This window comes from Pyxicephalus adspersus, chromosome 2 (genome assembly GCF_032062135.1).
Source record: "Pyxicephalus adspersus chromosome 2, UCB_Pads_2.0, whole genome shotgun sequence".
NCBI lineage: Eukaryota > Metazoa > Chordata > Amphibia > Anura > Pyxicephalidae > Pyxicephalus > Pyxicephalus adspersus.
Window position 1 is genome coordinate 2,419,631 of NC_092859.1, and position 13,637 is coordinate 2,433,267.

At 35.2% G+C, this 13,637-nt stretch overlaps 2 protein-coding genes across 2 annotated transcripts; both read left to right on the top strand.

The window, feature by feature from the left end:
* Positions 1-5,120: 5,120 nt before the first annotated feature.
* LOC140324930 (olfactory receptor 11L1-like) lies at positions 5,121-5,732 on the top strand. The gene has a single exon (XM_072403048.1). The coding sequence runs from the start codon at positions 5,121-5,123 to the stop codon at positions 5,730-5,732; it is 612 nt and encodes a 203-aa protein (XP_072259149.1).
* A 567-nt stretch (positions 5,733-6,299) lies between these two features.
* Positions 6,300-11,223, top strand: LOC140324932 (olfactory receptor 1500-like). The gene is made up of 2 exons (XM_072403049.1): positions 6,300-6,420; positions 10,298-11,223. Exons 1-2 carry the CDS (start codon positions 6,300-6,302, stop codon positions 11,221-11,223), a joined length of 1,047 nt encoding a protein of 348 aa, XP_072259150.1.
* Positions 11,224-13,637: the final 2,414 nt, after the last annotated feature.

Consider the following 13,637-nt stretch of genomic DNA (forward strand, 5'->3'; position numbering starts at 1 on the left):
GGGTTATTTACGAGTGGAAAACATTCAAGAAAGTTATCAGTCTTCCCGAAAGTGGACATTCCAGAGAGTTTACCCCAAGGTTAGATGCTCGGAGACATTGCAAAAGTTCACTATCTTCATCTCAGACTCTATAAGCCTCAGCATGTTATATATGTTAACAATCAGGACAGTACAACTAGAGACTGAAAGACTGAACAAGTATGGATTGTTTGGAAGAGTTGCTAGGAAAAAGCTTCTTCTGTGTAAAAATAACATCTCAGCACAAGACTTTGGACGGACCAGATCAAAGGGGAGATGCGTGGTCATAAAGCATAGTGCCACGTTTTGGTAAAACCAAACGCAGCATATCTGCACAATCACCTCATATTAATTGAGAAGCACAGTGGTGAAGTGATGATAAGTAGGGCTTGTAGCCACAGGACAATGGCACCTCCCAGTCATTGGGTCCGATTTATTAAAGTTCTCCAAGGCTGGATAGGATGCACTTTATTAATTGAAGAGCTTTAATAAATCAGACCCATTGAGTCGACCATGATCTCCTCTTTAAACAAAGTATTCTACAGCCAAATGTGAGGCCATCTGTGTGACAGCAGAAGTTTGGCTGAAATTGGGAAATGCAACAGGACAATGGTCCCAAACCTTAGCATTAAAGAGGGTGTAATTTTTCTTTCTCTCATTGATTTATTGAAAACTGCAGTTTAAAAATACATATTGAAAATTACTTTTTAAATTACATAAATAGTAGAGGTTGTAATGAGCTTTTTTTGTATTGCAATACTTTTTGGAGTTTCTGTATTGGTTTCATGTTATATATAATATCAAAACTAACAAACTTGTAATTTCAAAGTATATTAAAAAAATATAAAAATGGACCAGGGTATTGTTGTGGGGAGACACATGAAAATTATTTAAAGACTTGGCTGTGTGATTTTAATTTTTTTACCTTTTAAATAAATGTTTTCTAAATACCATACTGGGGGCGTATTATTCACATTCATTTTATTGGCATTTCTATTAGAAGTAACTGACACATGTCGTGCCAAAAGTTTACACTTGAATCAATGTTAATTTCCTGTGTTTTCAGGTAAAAGTAGCTCCTTTGGTTTATATTTAGGTTATTTAATATTCAAAGATTTATGGTAAACATATTATTGAATGATTTAGTCTTTGTAAAATGACACTGAAATGATATTTCTGTAATAATACAAAGGCTGGCAAAGTTGTGTTAAATTTTTTTCCAATTTTCCTAATTTGTTGTGCATCAAAAAAGTAACAAACTTTGAAATAAAAGAGATCAGCAGAAATTTTTTTAAGGAGGCAATTGTTTCCACTGGTATCTTCCCCTCCCTACTTTCTTGTTTCCATCCAATATCCCTTCTGCTTCCAAACTCATTGGGGGCCTAGTGTACAAAAGACTAAGTGACTATTTAAACACCAGCTCTTTACCCAACTCGCTTCAATCTGGCTTGTTGACCTTCCCATTCCACTGACACTCCTCTCCTCCTCCTAATCTTTCCTCTGCATTTAAAACCACTAGTTATTCTTTTACCCTCTTTTTCACCACATCCTGAAATCTTAGTACACTCGCTTCCTCTTCAACTCCACAGCTCTTGTCTCATCTACTTTTTATGAACTAATACACAAACATTCCCCTAGCCACCCTTTCTGCTCCACCAATGACCTACAAGTAACTTTATCACTCATAGCCTCTTCCTATGCACGACTTCAAGAATTCTCTAGGGCTGTCCCCACTTTCTGGAACTCCTTTCTTCATCCTGTTCAGCTTGCTTCCACTTTCAACACATTTAAAACAACCTTGAAACCCATTTTTTATTTAAACTTGTCTAACCATCCACCTCTGTCTGTTAGCCCATCACCAATTAACTAACTAATGGGTTTCCCTAAGGCAGCGATTGTGTGGAATCCATTGATTGTTAGGGGTTAATTTAGCTTTGGCTGCCTGACCTCCCATCTAATAGTTCCTTGGTAGTTCCGGGTTCAATGCCAATTGGTAAAGCTAGAACTATGACACCTGGGATCTTTTTAGCTGTCTAGTATTACAGGGATAAATCCAATACAGGGTTATTGATGTCACTTGGCCAATAGCTCTGAGCCCACTGGAAGGGGTCCCACATTCCCCCCAATACATGGAAAAGCTGGGATTTCATGATGGCCATATCAGAGCAACAGAACTGATGTAAGCTGGGATGAGCTTTGTAGAGACATTGTCATGTTGCCCTAAGTGACCAAGTTCAGAACTTTGTTTTTTTACCTATTTCTTATCTTGTTTAAAGTTTTAAAGCAAATCGACAAATAAAACTTTTAAGCCTTAACATCATACAATTCAATTGCTTATATTTATGATATACCCATAAATAAGTTTATAGAAGTTATACCATACAGATTGCAATATACACCGGTAATTAACAATACATGGATATTCTAAAGGAGTTTAAGTAAATGATAACTCTGCGCTGGATAGTTCCCAGTCTGCTGATTTCAGCCATCAAAAATTGTATAGGCATAATTTGTGTTGTTCTTTCACATTTTCTGCATGCTTTTGAATATGCAATGTGAATTTTCATCACCTTCACTAATAATTTACTCAGACTGTCTGAACTCCTTTAGTAAATTAACCACAATGTCAATTAAGGAGGCCCAATGAGAATGTAAAGTGTGGGGTCCCATATATCCCAAAGTTTGTCAAACAAGTGTAGATGGCTTACAAATGTCCATGTAAAGAATGAAAGAATATGTTGAGTCTTTGAATAATATGATTGGGTCATTTTTTATTTTAGAAGGTTACTTTTACAAATATTTTTGCTTATTTTAAAGCTGGAGATCAGATCATCAAATAAACAAGAGGGGTCCTAATTATCCTGTACAGCAGTGTTTCTTGACCTTTTCAACAACAAAAATTCTGTTATTTAGGGAACCCCAGCTTCAATTACTATATCCTCAGCTCCCAGTATATTAGCATGGTGGTTATTGGGTAGGATTGGCCATTGGGAAGAATGTCACCCTTACAGATAGCTAAAAAAAATCATTGGTGTCGCTTAAACTGACCTAAGAGATACAATTACTTATTGTTTGTTTAAGTAATTCCTTACAACTTCTGGAGGAACTTTTGGTTGAGAAACTCTCCTGTACTTTGCTCATAATAATTTAAATGCAATTTAACTTTACTCCAAGCTTTATAAAGTAATTTTTATTATATAATTGCCTGCATATAACGAATCAGTCTGATTTTCCCTCTACAGAGCCAATAAATTCTCTATAGGGATACACTGTATGTATAATCACCTTTAAAGGATTTCATATTTAAAGAACAGGCTTGTATAATGATTCTACCATTGACAGAGAAAATCTGCAATGCTATCCACTATTACTGCAAGAGAAATATATGTTATTTTATTTCTTGTAATCATTTTATTTTATTTCCCTCTCTCATTAAATTTTCAGTTCATTTTTGCATCATTCTTGGGCATATGCAAATATACAACGATAGAAAACATATATATGTCTTATAATTATATTTATATTAAGATTTCTAATTTATAAAGCTTTATATAAAAATGTAGTTATATTTTCAATACTGTAGGAGTTCAGTTTTTTTTTTTTTTTGGTAACATTTTCATTCCCTATGGAAAGTCTTCATCAAACAAAAATTGAAAATGTAAGTTTGAACTTTTTTATTTTCTCATTTCTTTTTATTTTCATCATCATTGAGTTTATTACACTGTGTGGTATATATATATATATATATATATATATATATATATAACATAGTGAATCTAATATTCACCAACTGGAGAATCTTCCAGATGTGATTTGAAGGGCAGTCATTGTTTCTCCATCAGAGAATGTTTGGTGAATGTCTGTAGTATAACTTTATCAATAAACCCCAACAGATGAATGGAAGATGAAGCTTGTCTAAACCCAAGAACAAAAAATATATTCTGTTGCAGTTTACCAATCCTTAGATGTGGTGACTGCATTACTTCCTGTTTAATTATTTTTCCTTTTCATTTTAAATTAGTGATTCTATTATTATTACTATGATTACTAAAAAAATACCAAAAAACAGTATTTATAAAGCAGGTCATATTACGCAGCGATGTACATTAAATAGGGGTTGCAAATGACACAGATACAGACAGTGACACAGCAGGAGGAGAGGACCCTGCTCCGAGCCCAGACCTCAACCCAAATAAAATGCTGTGGTGGAACCTTAAGAAAACCTCATTTGTAAAAATTGGTATCATTTGTAAAATGTTTGTCATGATGGGATTGGTTGTGTGTGTGTGTGTGTGTGTGTATGTATGTACATAAATATATACATATACACATATACTTTAATACTTTAGCCAAAACAACTCCTGTTTAAAACTTTTTACTTTTTTTTTTTTTTTTTACAAATAGTTTGTTGAGTTTTTTCACAATAAAGAAGATAACATTATGTACAAAGTATCATTATCCTTGAGAAAACATAAACCGAAATAAAGTAGCCATGTACAAATTCAAACTTGAGTTAGATAGATAAATGCAGTATATGATCCCAGCATACAAAAACCTTTCATTTATACTTATACAACAATATATTAGTTTTGCCCTACGTGACATACCCATGCTGTTACGGTAGTAGTGTAACAGCAAGGAATAGGTTAGCCGGCCTCAATTTTTTTATACAAATTATTTTAATGTTGAATTTTAAAATGATGATAATTTACTATGCTTTTTTTTTATTAATAATTTAAATTTTATATTATTCACAGGTTGTCTATAAGTACAATGTCACCACAATTATCTTTCTGGGACTCAATAATATAAACACATTTAATCTGCTGCTCTTCACATTTCTTCTAATGATATATATTGCTACAATATGTGGAAACCTCCTGATCATAAATCTGGTAATCTACAGTAAGATCCTCCAATCCCCCATGTACTTCTTTCTCACCCAACTCTCTGTAACTGATTTAATTTTGACCACAGATATTTCCCCTAACATGCTTAATGTTGTTCTCTATAAACAAGCTTCCATATCTCTTTCTGGCTGCATCACTCAGTATTATTTTTTTGCTTTATCTGTAACTTCTGAATGTCTTCTTCTGACAGTGATGTCCTATGACCGCTATCTAGCCATCTGCTCTCCTCTTCATTATATCTCCATTATGAATCATGGGCATTGCATGAAATTGGTTTTGTTTTCTTGGCTTTTGAGTTGCTCTGTAGCATTCATTTTAACACTTGACTTAAGCCAACTACAATTCTGTGGGCCGAATACCATAAATGGCTTTTTCTGTGATTTCAATCCATTGATGGAACTTTCTTGTTCAGATGTCTCCGTAGTTCAGTTGGAAGGTACCTTGTTGTCCATTCCTGTGATCATCTTGCCCTTCTTTGTGATAGTAATTTCCTATATGTTTATTGTTTTAACCATATCAAAGATATCATCAATTTCAGGGAGATGGAAATCGTTTTCCACCTGCAGCTCCCATCTAACCGTTGTGTCAATGTATTATGGAACTTTAATTATCATGTATGTGGTTCCAAATGAAGAGCATTCGCAAGTAATCACTAAAACATTGGCTTTGCTGTACACGGTGGTTATACCATGCTTAAATCCTTTCATTTACAGTCTTAGAAATAAAGATATAAAGGAAGCGTTTAAACGTAGTTTACATAACCATTGCAAATTCTGTTCCAAGCTTCAGCCAAAAATGAAATAATTACAGGATAATTGGAGTTCATTAAATGCATATGCATTGGCATTTGGTTTTGTTCCTATTATCCTGCTTGTGCTTGGTAATGATATGTAATACCAGAGTTACAAATGTTTACCCATGAACTGGGCTACAGAATCTAAAGAGCTTGCTTGTATTTGCCACCCTGCAAAGAGTGATGGACTTTAATGCAGAACTGCTCCCGGGTTGGGCTCTCTGATACAATAACTTTGGGATCTTTATTTAGCTCTTAAAAAGTACTAGACTGAATAAATGAAGAAATCCTGACTTGGGTTCACATTTCATTTTCTACGTACTGTCCTGTTCTGTAACTGTATGCATGCAATGTCTAACACGTCCCTGCCAAGTGGGCTGGTGACACAGCGGGTCCACTATCCTAATCATGATACCATGAAAAAAACCTTCTTGGATGAAATATAAACCCTAAAATGGGCAGAATGTTTCCAAGAATGGAAAACAAATTCCAAATACAACTTTCACTGAGATACAAGCTGAACTCCAAAAGCCCATTGGTGTCTGCATACAACACAAGTTTGAGAGCTGATACAATTCATGGAGACCCTGAAGGACTTCACTGTTGAAGGAATTTATAAAGGAATAGAGGCTGTGGGAAATGGTGAGGATGGGAGGAGTAGTAATCGGTTGTCTGAGTGTCATGTAACTAGTCGGTTTGGTAAGCCGGCTGACCTTGCAGTTTAGTATCGGTATTGCCATGCTGTGGTGAAGATGGCTGCGAAACAATCAATTGCACCGAAGAGGAACAGTGGTCTGTCATACACTTTTTGTGGGCAGAAAGTGTGCCAGGAGCACAAATTCATCTCTGCATGTGTGCCCACACATTGGGAACCCTCAGAGAATTAAAGGAAGACATTATAGGCCACCCAACCTATTTTATAGCAGTTATAATTATTATAGAACCTAATTTAGCACTCTCTGATTTCAACATTTTAGACTGCTTTAGGAGAGAAGATTTTCATGTGATAATGATGTGAAAGCAGTGGTGCATCAGTGGCCATGCTTCCAACCAAAAACATTTTTTTTGATGATGGCATTAAAAATTTAATACGATGCTGGGAAAAATGGAAGGCGGAAAAATGAAAGGACGCATTACAAAGGAAGGTGACTATGTAGAAAACTGATGTCATTTGTTTTGGAATTCTTAATAAATAGAATTATAAAAAAAAAAGTGTGGAAACTTTTTGAAGAACTTTTGTATATTGTGCATTACCAGGTCTTAGAAATGACCGTAGTCCTCAGAGATAGCTGCAAACTTAATGAATGATATAGATACAGTACAAGTTAGTACAGGAATTAATGAGTCCATAAGATTTTCAGCAAAGTCATTAGTTTATTTTTTTTTTAACTGATACAACAAATGGTAAATTTACCATGGGCCTTTTATTAAAATTAAGGGTGCACTTACAAAGTTTTGAACATCCTGACACTGATGTTGTTTGAAATACTGTGATCAAATTGAACAATAAATAGCATACTAATACAAGGTACACATGTGGAGGATTGATGTCGGATAAATTCTGTAAAGTGTTTGTTATCCTTGATCTAATACAAAGGTCTCATTGTAGACTCTTCAGCAAATGTTCCTCCTGATAAAGCAATTAAAGTGAAGTGAAACATGTTGAGTAACAATGAATGAAAGATCATTACAAATTTAATGTATTTATAGTGTGGTTGTATGTACATGATATTGTTTTTAATCCCTACAAATAAAGTGTGGAATAAAACATATACTTTAATTGGTCTCATAATTGTTGTTAGTGAAATGGTTTTGAACCCCCTTACTAAGTTATTGGGGGGTGGAAAATGTACTGAAAAGAAAACTTTTAGGTTTACCATAACCTAATGAAGATGAATACAGATAATCTTAAATGTCATGAAAAAGTATAATTTTACTTTTTCTTTCATGTTCTCCTAACAGTGGTGACCAGGAAAAAAAAAAGAAATGGGCGATCCTTCCTAATGGGGACACATACAGCAACAAACACATAGTCTGATCCTTACCTACTTTACCCCAAACCAATCAAACTATACAAAATGCATTTTTCTTTAACTGATTTTCTATTTATTTTTTATTTCTTCATTTCCCTCAATGGATTCATAATTATAAAATACCAGAAAGAATAGCAGAGCTCTCAGTGGACCTAACAGAGGTTACCTGCAGAGGTTGCATTAGTTACATTTGGAAGATAAATCCTGAAAACTATATAAAGGGGCACAACCTGTCATCCATTTTATAATTAAGAGTCACATATCCTGTTTCTTTACCATGTATATCTTTTGTCTATGACTTTTGTTAAAGGGTAATATGTTTCATTTTTTTTCAGTTTAGTCTTTTAGGTCTATTCTATGCAATAACTTACTTTTAATAGGATTAGAAGATGAACAGAACATCGCTGGACCCCCAGGGTCTGAATAAAGAATTTGTGGAGACTGAAAGGAATGGAACTTTAAATGTAAGCAATGAAGATGTAACGGGCCATTAAACATATTATGTTAATGCATACTAATCAGATATGAAAGTACAAGACGTTATCTGTATTGGTCTTTTTATAAATGATTCATTCTCCCATCAAATGGTAAATAGAATGTATTAAATACAAATAATTGGGTTTACCTATACCCCAAAAATGTAATCTTCACGCAATATATGACGTTAAAACATAATTGCCTTTTAAAGGTAAACAATAGAAATACACAATCATACATTTATAGTTAGATATCCTGTTTATTATTATTTTAATTATTATTATTATTTTAATTATTTTTATTATTTATTATTATATACAACCACTTATTGAGTACAAATTACAAACAGGAGGTGTTGATATTCCAGGTGTAAAAACCTTATACCGTAATCATATTGTGGATGTACAGATGGGTTGTGATCATTTAGTATTTCAGATAGATTGTAGTAATAGACAAGGGGTTTACACAAGCAACACATTTAAATAAATGTAACAAAAGTGATTGTGTTTTATCTTCATATATTGGGCCCATAACTACTGTGGCTGTATGTGTATTATATTGGACCACGTTTATTAAAGTTCTCCAAGACTAGAGAAAATAGACTTTCAAGGGAGAACCTGGGTGATCAAGCAAACCTTAAACTTATTTATATCAGGATTGAAAACATAAACATTTGCCAACTGATAACAATTAATATTTAGAAATCCATTCTAGGTTTTCTGAGCCCAGGTTCTCCCATAGTAGTATTTCTTCCCCAGCCATGAAGGTTGGAAAGCCCCAGGCTTTAATAAATCAGGCCTATTGCTGCCAATAAATTCTTGCTTTTGGGTATGGGGTAACCCAATTTATTTTAATATAAATAATTCTATATAAAATGTATGATTGTTTGGTTTTCTATTACAGTCATCCATTAAAATAGGTGGTGAACTTCTTCTAAAAACTTAGTAACACTATGACCTCCTTTAAAAGCAAAATGCTTGACAGTTTTGTTCCCTGTCACAATGTTTCAAAGTACCTTTTATTGCAATGAATTTTTCTATTTGGAAAATCAATTTCCTACATTACAAGCTAATTGATTCTGAGAGAAAAAGGTGTTTTTTTTTTTTTTATTTTTTTTTATTTACTCTATTGTAATTGATTTATGAAAAAAACATTATTCTCACAGTACCCTCTGACACCCCTAGCAGGTCTGACATTAAACCATCTTTAACCATCAATTAGAATATATTAGACTACATAATTACTACTATTAACAAACTGAATATAGCTACCTATAACATATAAATGTGTTTTTTGATGTTGTGTAATGTTTTTCTTCCCCTGAAAAAGCCAGTAGGCGAAACGCATTGGGTTTCTATAATATCTCCCTTGTACGTTGACCATATGCACCATATGTGTTTGCTTATTTGATGTGAACCATTTTCAAATCACAATGCAATAAGTTCATTGTGTATAGTGCTGATGCATCAAGACGGTTATTGATGTCAAAACATGTTTGTGGATACTTTTTATTATAGTATACATATTTATGTAGATGAACTGTGTCTAGATTTTACTGCAAAGCTAAGCACTAAACTTTATTAAATTTACATGTTGCACACTTGCCTACAAACAGCCATTTTTTCTCAAAGTTTTTTATGATTACCAACAATATTAAGGGGTCGGCAAATTTCTAAGAATAAGGTAAAACCACCGACAAATTTCTAGGAATAAGGTAAAACCACCTTTTCCCATCTTTGAATGAATACATTCCAGGTTTGCTGGATCCTCTGGTTTCACCCATGATAGTCTATTCTCCAGTCTTAGAGAACTTTATCAGGCACAGTGTATTGCAACTTTCTTGCTTCTTTTTGTGTAGGTACAAACAGTTTTTGCTCTGTGCCTTATATGATCATGACCATATGCACTACAAGTATCAAATAGTATGGTTTATTGAGGTTTTTGCAGACTGCTATAGATGAGCACCGTAATTTATGTGGCTACCTATCTGACTATGGATTTCATAAAATACAACAGCTAACCTGTTCTTTTTCTAATTATATATGTATTTCTCTTCCATTGAAAAGAGAAGACCCAAACAACATTTACATATTTTATTCTCTTGGGATTTCAGAATAGTAAAGACCTTCAAATTCTTATTACATTAATCTTCCTTGTCATTTACTGCATGATATTTTTGGGGAACCTCATGATTATCGTTTTGGTGTCCTACAATAAGACTCTGCAATCCCCAATGTACTTCTTTCTTACACAGCTGTCTACAAATGATATACTACTGACCACAGTGATTATTCCCAACACACTTTATGTTTCATTAAATGATGTTGGAACAATTTCTTTTGCTGGTTGTATCACCCAATTTTATTTTTTTGGTGCATCAGAAACCTCTGAGTGTCTTCTTCTCACAGTGATGTCTTATGATCGATATTTGGCCATCTGTAACCCACTGCGATATTCCGTTTTAATGGACAGATGGCTTTGTTTAAAATTGGTTATCGTCTCTTGGATATTAAGCTTTTCTGCTATACTGATTGATACTTTATCATTATCTAGGTTAGAGTACTGCAGATCAAACATTATTGACCATTTCTTTTGTGACCTGGATCCTTTACTAGAAATTTCATGCTCTGACACCTATTTTCTTCAGTTAGAAGTTTCTTTACTTAGCACTCCACTCGTAGTCATGCCATTTCTAATGATTGTGATATCTTATGTTTTCATTATTTTCTCCATCCTAAAAATCCAATCTAAGGCTGGTAGGCAGAAGGCCTTCTCCACATGTAGTTCTCACCTCAGTGTGGTGATAATGTTTTATGGCGCTCTAATTGGTATTTACGTTCTTCCAAGTGGTGAACAAACACTGGATGCAGGTAAAATTCTATCATTGTCTTATACCGTGGTGATTCCTTTGTTAAACCCTATTATCTATAGCCTAAGAAACAAGGAAATAAAGGAAGCCTTGAAGAAAGTAATTAAAAAAACTATTATGTAGAAACTGGGATTGTTTTATGACTAGTAATGTGATTTAGACCAGTTCAAAGCTTAATGGGTACCAGGAAGGCACCTGAAGGGCATACTAGGACAGTAAAATTCTTAAAACTTAACCTACAGATCATTTGTCCAGAAGCTGGCAGCATCCTTAGCCTTCCTTTAGTGGTGAAGGGAAGTGTCTTTTTTAGGACCCCCTGCACTGAGACTAGCGAAAAAGAAAATGAGTTTTTAAAATCACAGTTATCAGTTCTTCTAAACCTAAGGGCCGTGGTTTAAAGACCATGCAAAGGATTATCTTTAAACAAAAATGTTCTAGTGAAATTGAACAAAATGCTTGCAGGAATAAACCAACTGAATTGGCCATCATGCCTCATGGTCAGTATTAAAAATATTGTTTCTTTTGCAGAGGAAGTTGTACTTACCCTTCAGGACTTTTGTGTGTTACCAATAAAAGTTTTACATTTAATGGATACCATGTGTGGCAGTGGATCTTTATAATAAATTGTGTATTGGCCCGGGGTGTGGGGGAACCCGCTTTACAATTTTACAAAGTTAGCCTAGAAAGGCAAGAGGCTTTTTAGTGGCAAACAATTCAGAATGTGGTTATAAACTGGGCCCATTTAAAACAGATACCAGTCAATAGTGGTGTGTATCACTAGAGGGGTCACCAGCAGGTGGACAGGAGTCCTAATCTCTTATATAGATAGATCTGTGAGGTGTATTACTGGAGGGGTCACCAGCAGGTGGAAAGAGATCATGATTCCTCTATAAAGATAGAATTTGGGGGTCACCATCACTAGAGGGGTCACCAGCAGGGACAAGGAGGTCCTGATTCCCCTATACAGATAGAATTATGGGGTTACAATCACTAGAGGGGTCACCAGCAGGAGGAAGGATGCCCTGACCTCCCAATAAATATATATATATATATATATATATATATATATATATATAATATATATAAGTATATATATCTTTGCAGTTTATTATTAGAGAGGTCACCAGCAAGAGGAAGTAGGGCCTAATTTACTCTATATAAATATATTTGTGGATCACATAACTAAAGGGGTCACCAGCAGGGGGGAGGAGGTCCTGATACCTCTATATATTTCAAAGGCTTTTTTTTCAGAATACTGTATCCTTTTCCCGGAAATCTCATATACATAATTATATTGATGAGACAGAATGAGCCTGGAGACCAGCAACATCATTTGTGAAAGGATAAGACATACCATGAGAGACTATACTGTCTGACACACTTTGGGTTTACAGTGTTTTTATAAACCATACATAATGTCAAATAAAATATCTATGTGTATGATTATTTCTTTTAAATACTCCTCACTACCCAATACTGGTCATGTAATAATCACTGTCTTACCATCATCAGAAGTTGGGCAGCCTGGGGAACAAAAGACCTCCTACAGCACGGTCTCTGCACTAGCCTACACCTAAAAAGGAGTGCAACCTAAAACTTACTAATCTTGATTTATACCTGTCCGGCACTACTATACATCTATAAGCAGTCAAAGGCAGTAGTAGGCCTTAGATGTACAACACAGAATTGTCTAGGCATAGGAAGGAAATTACTATTCTTTAAAAATCGATTCATGGGTTGTTTTTTGGGACTGTGTAGAGCTTCTACAGCCTATAAATACATTTAAAAAGACATGTCAAGACTCCTTCAGCTCTACAACACTGTTCAAGTAAAAGAAAAAAAAAAAAAGGAAGGCTTTTTTATGTTGTTGGTAAGGACATTTTATGGGGCGGTCAAGGGAACGTGCCGGATTTTATATGGGTCTCCAAGTAGAGCCAGAGAGAGTCAAAAGGCAGTTCTTCCAGTCCAAAAATTAGCCACCAGGCTTCACCGCTCCGTTACAAGCCATACACAGGCTTCAGAGTACAGGTAGAGGTCCCTGAGGGGGGTCTTTCAGTAAAAAAATTAGCCAGCTACACGGCTCTGTTATACGTTACAACTGACAGGTGTCAGCAGCAGGAGGAGGAGGCTGTGGGCTCTGAGACAAAGTGTGGACCGCATTAGTAACTGGCATCTAGAGTAGGGTACTGGGCAGGCGGCAGCATCAATAACAGCAGAAGGAGGAGGCTGTGGGCCCTGAGAAGTGTGGATGGCATTGTTGACTGTCATCTAGAGCTGGGTACTGGAAGAAGGAGGCGGTGGGCCCTGAGACGAAGAAAGGACGGCATTAGTGGTTGAGACCATCACCTATATGGACAGTGTAGAAGCTGTATCTAGTGGAGACACGGCTGTGTAGGGGACTGCTTTTTCCTATCTGCTAGCTGCTAACTGGCATCTACAACTGGGTACTGGGCAGGCGGCAGCAGTAACAGCAGGAGGAGGAGGTGGTGGGCTCTGAGATAAAGTATGGACGGCGTTAGTAACTGGCATCTAGAGTT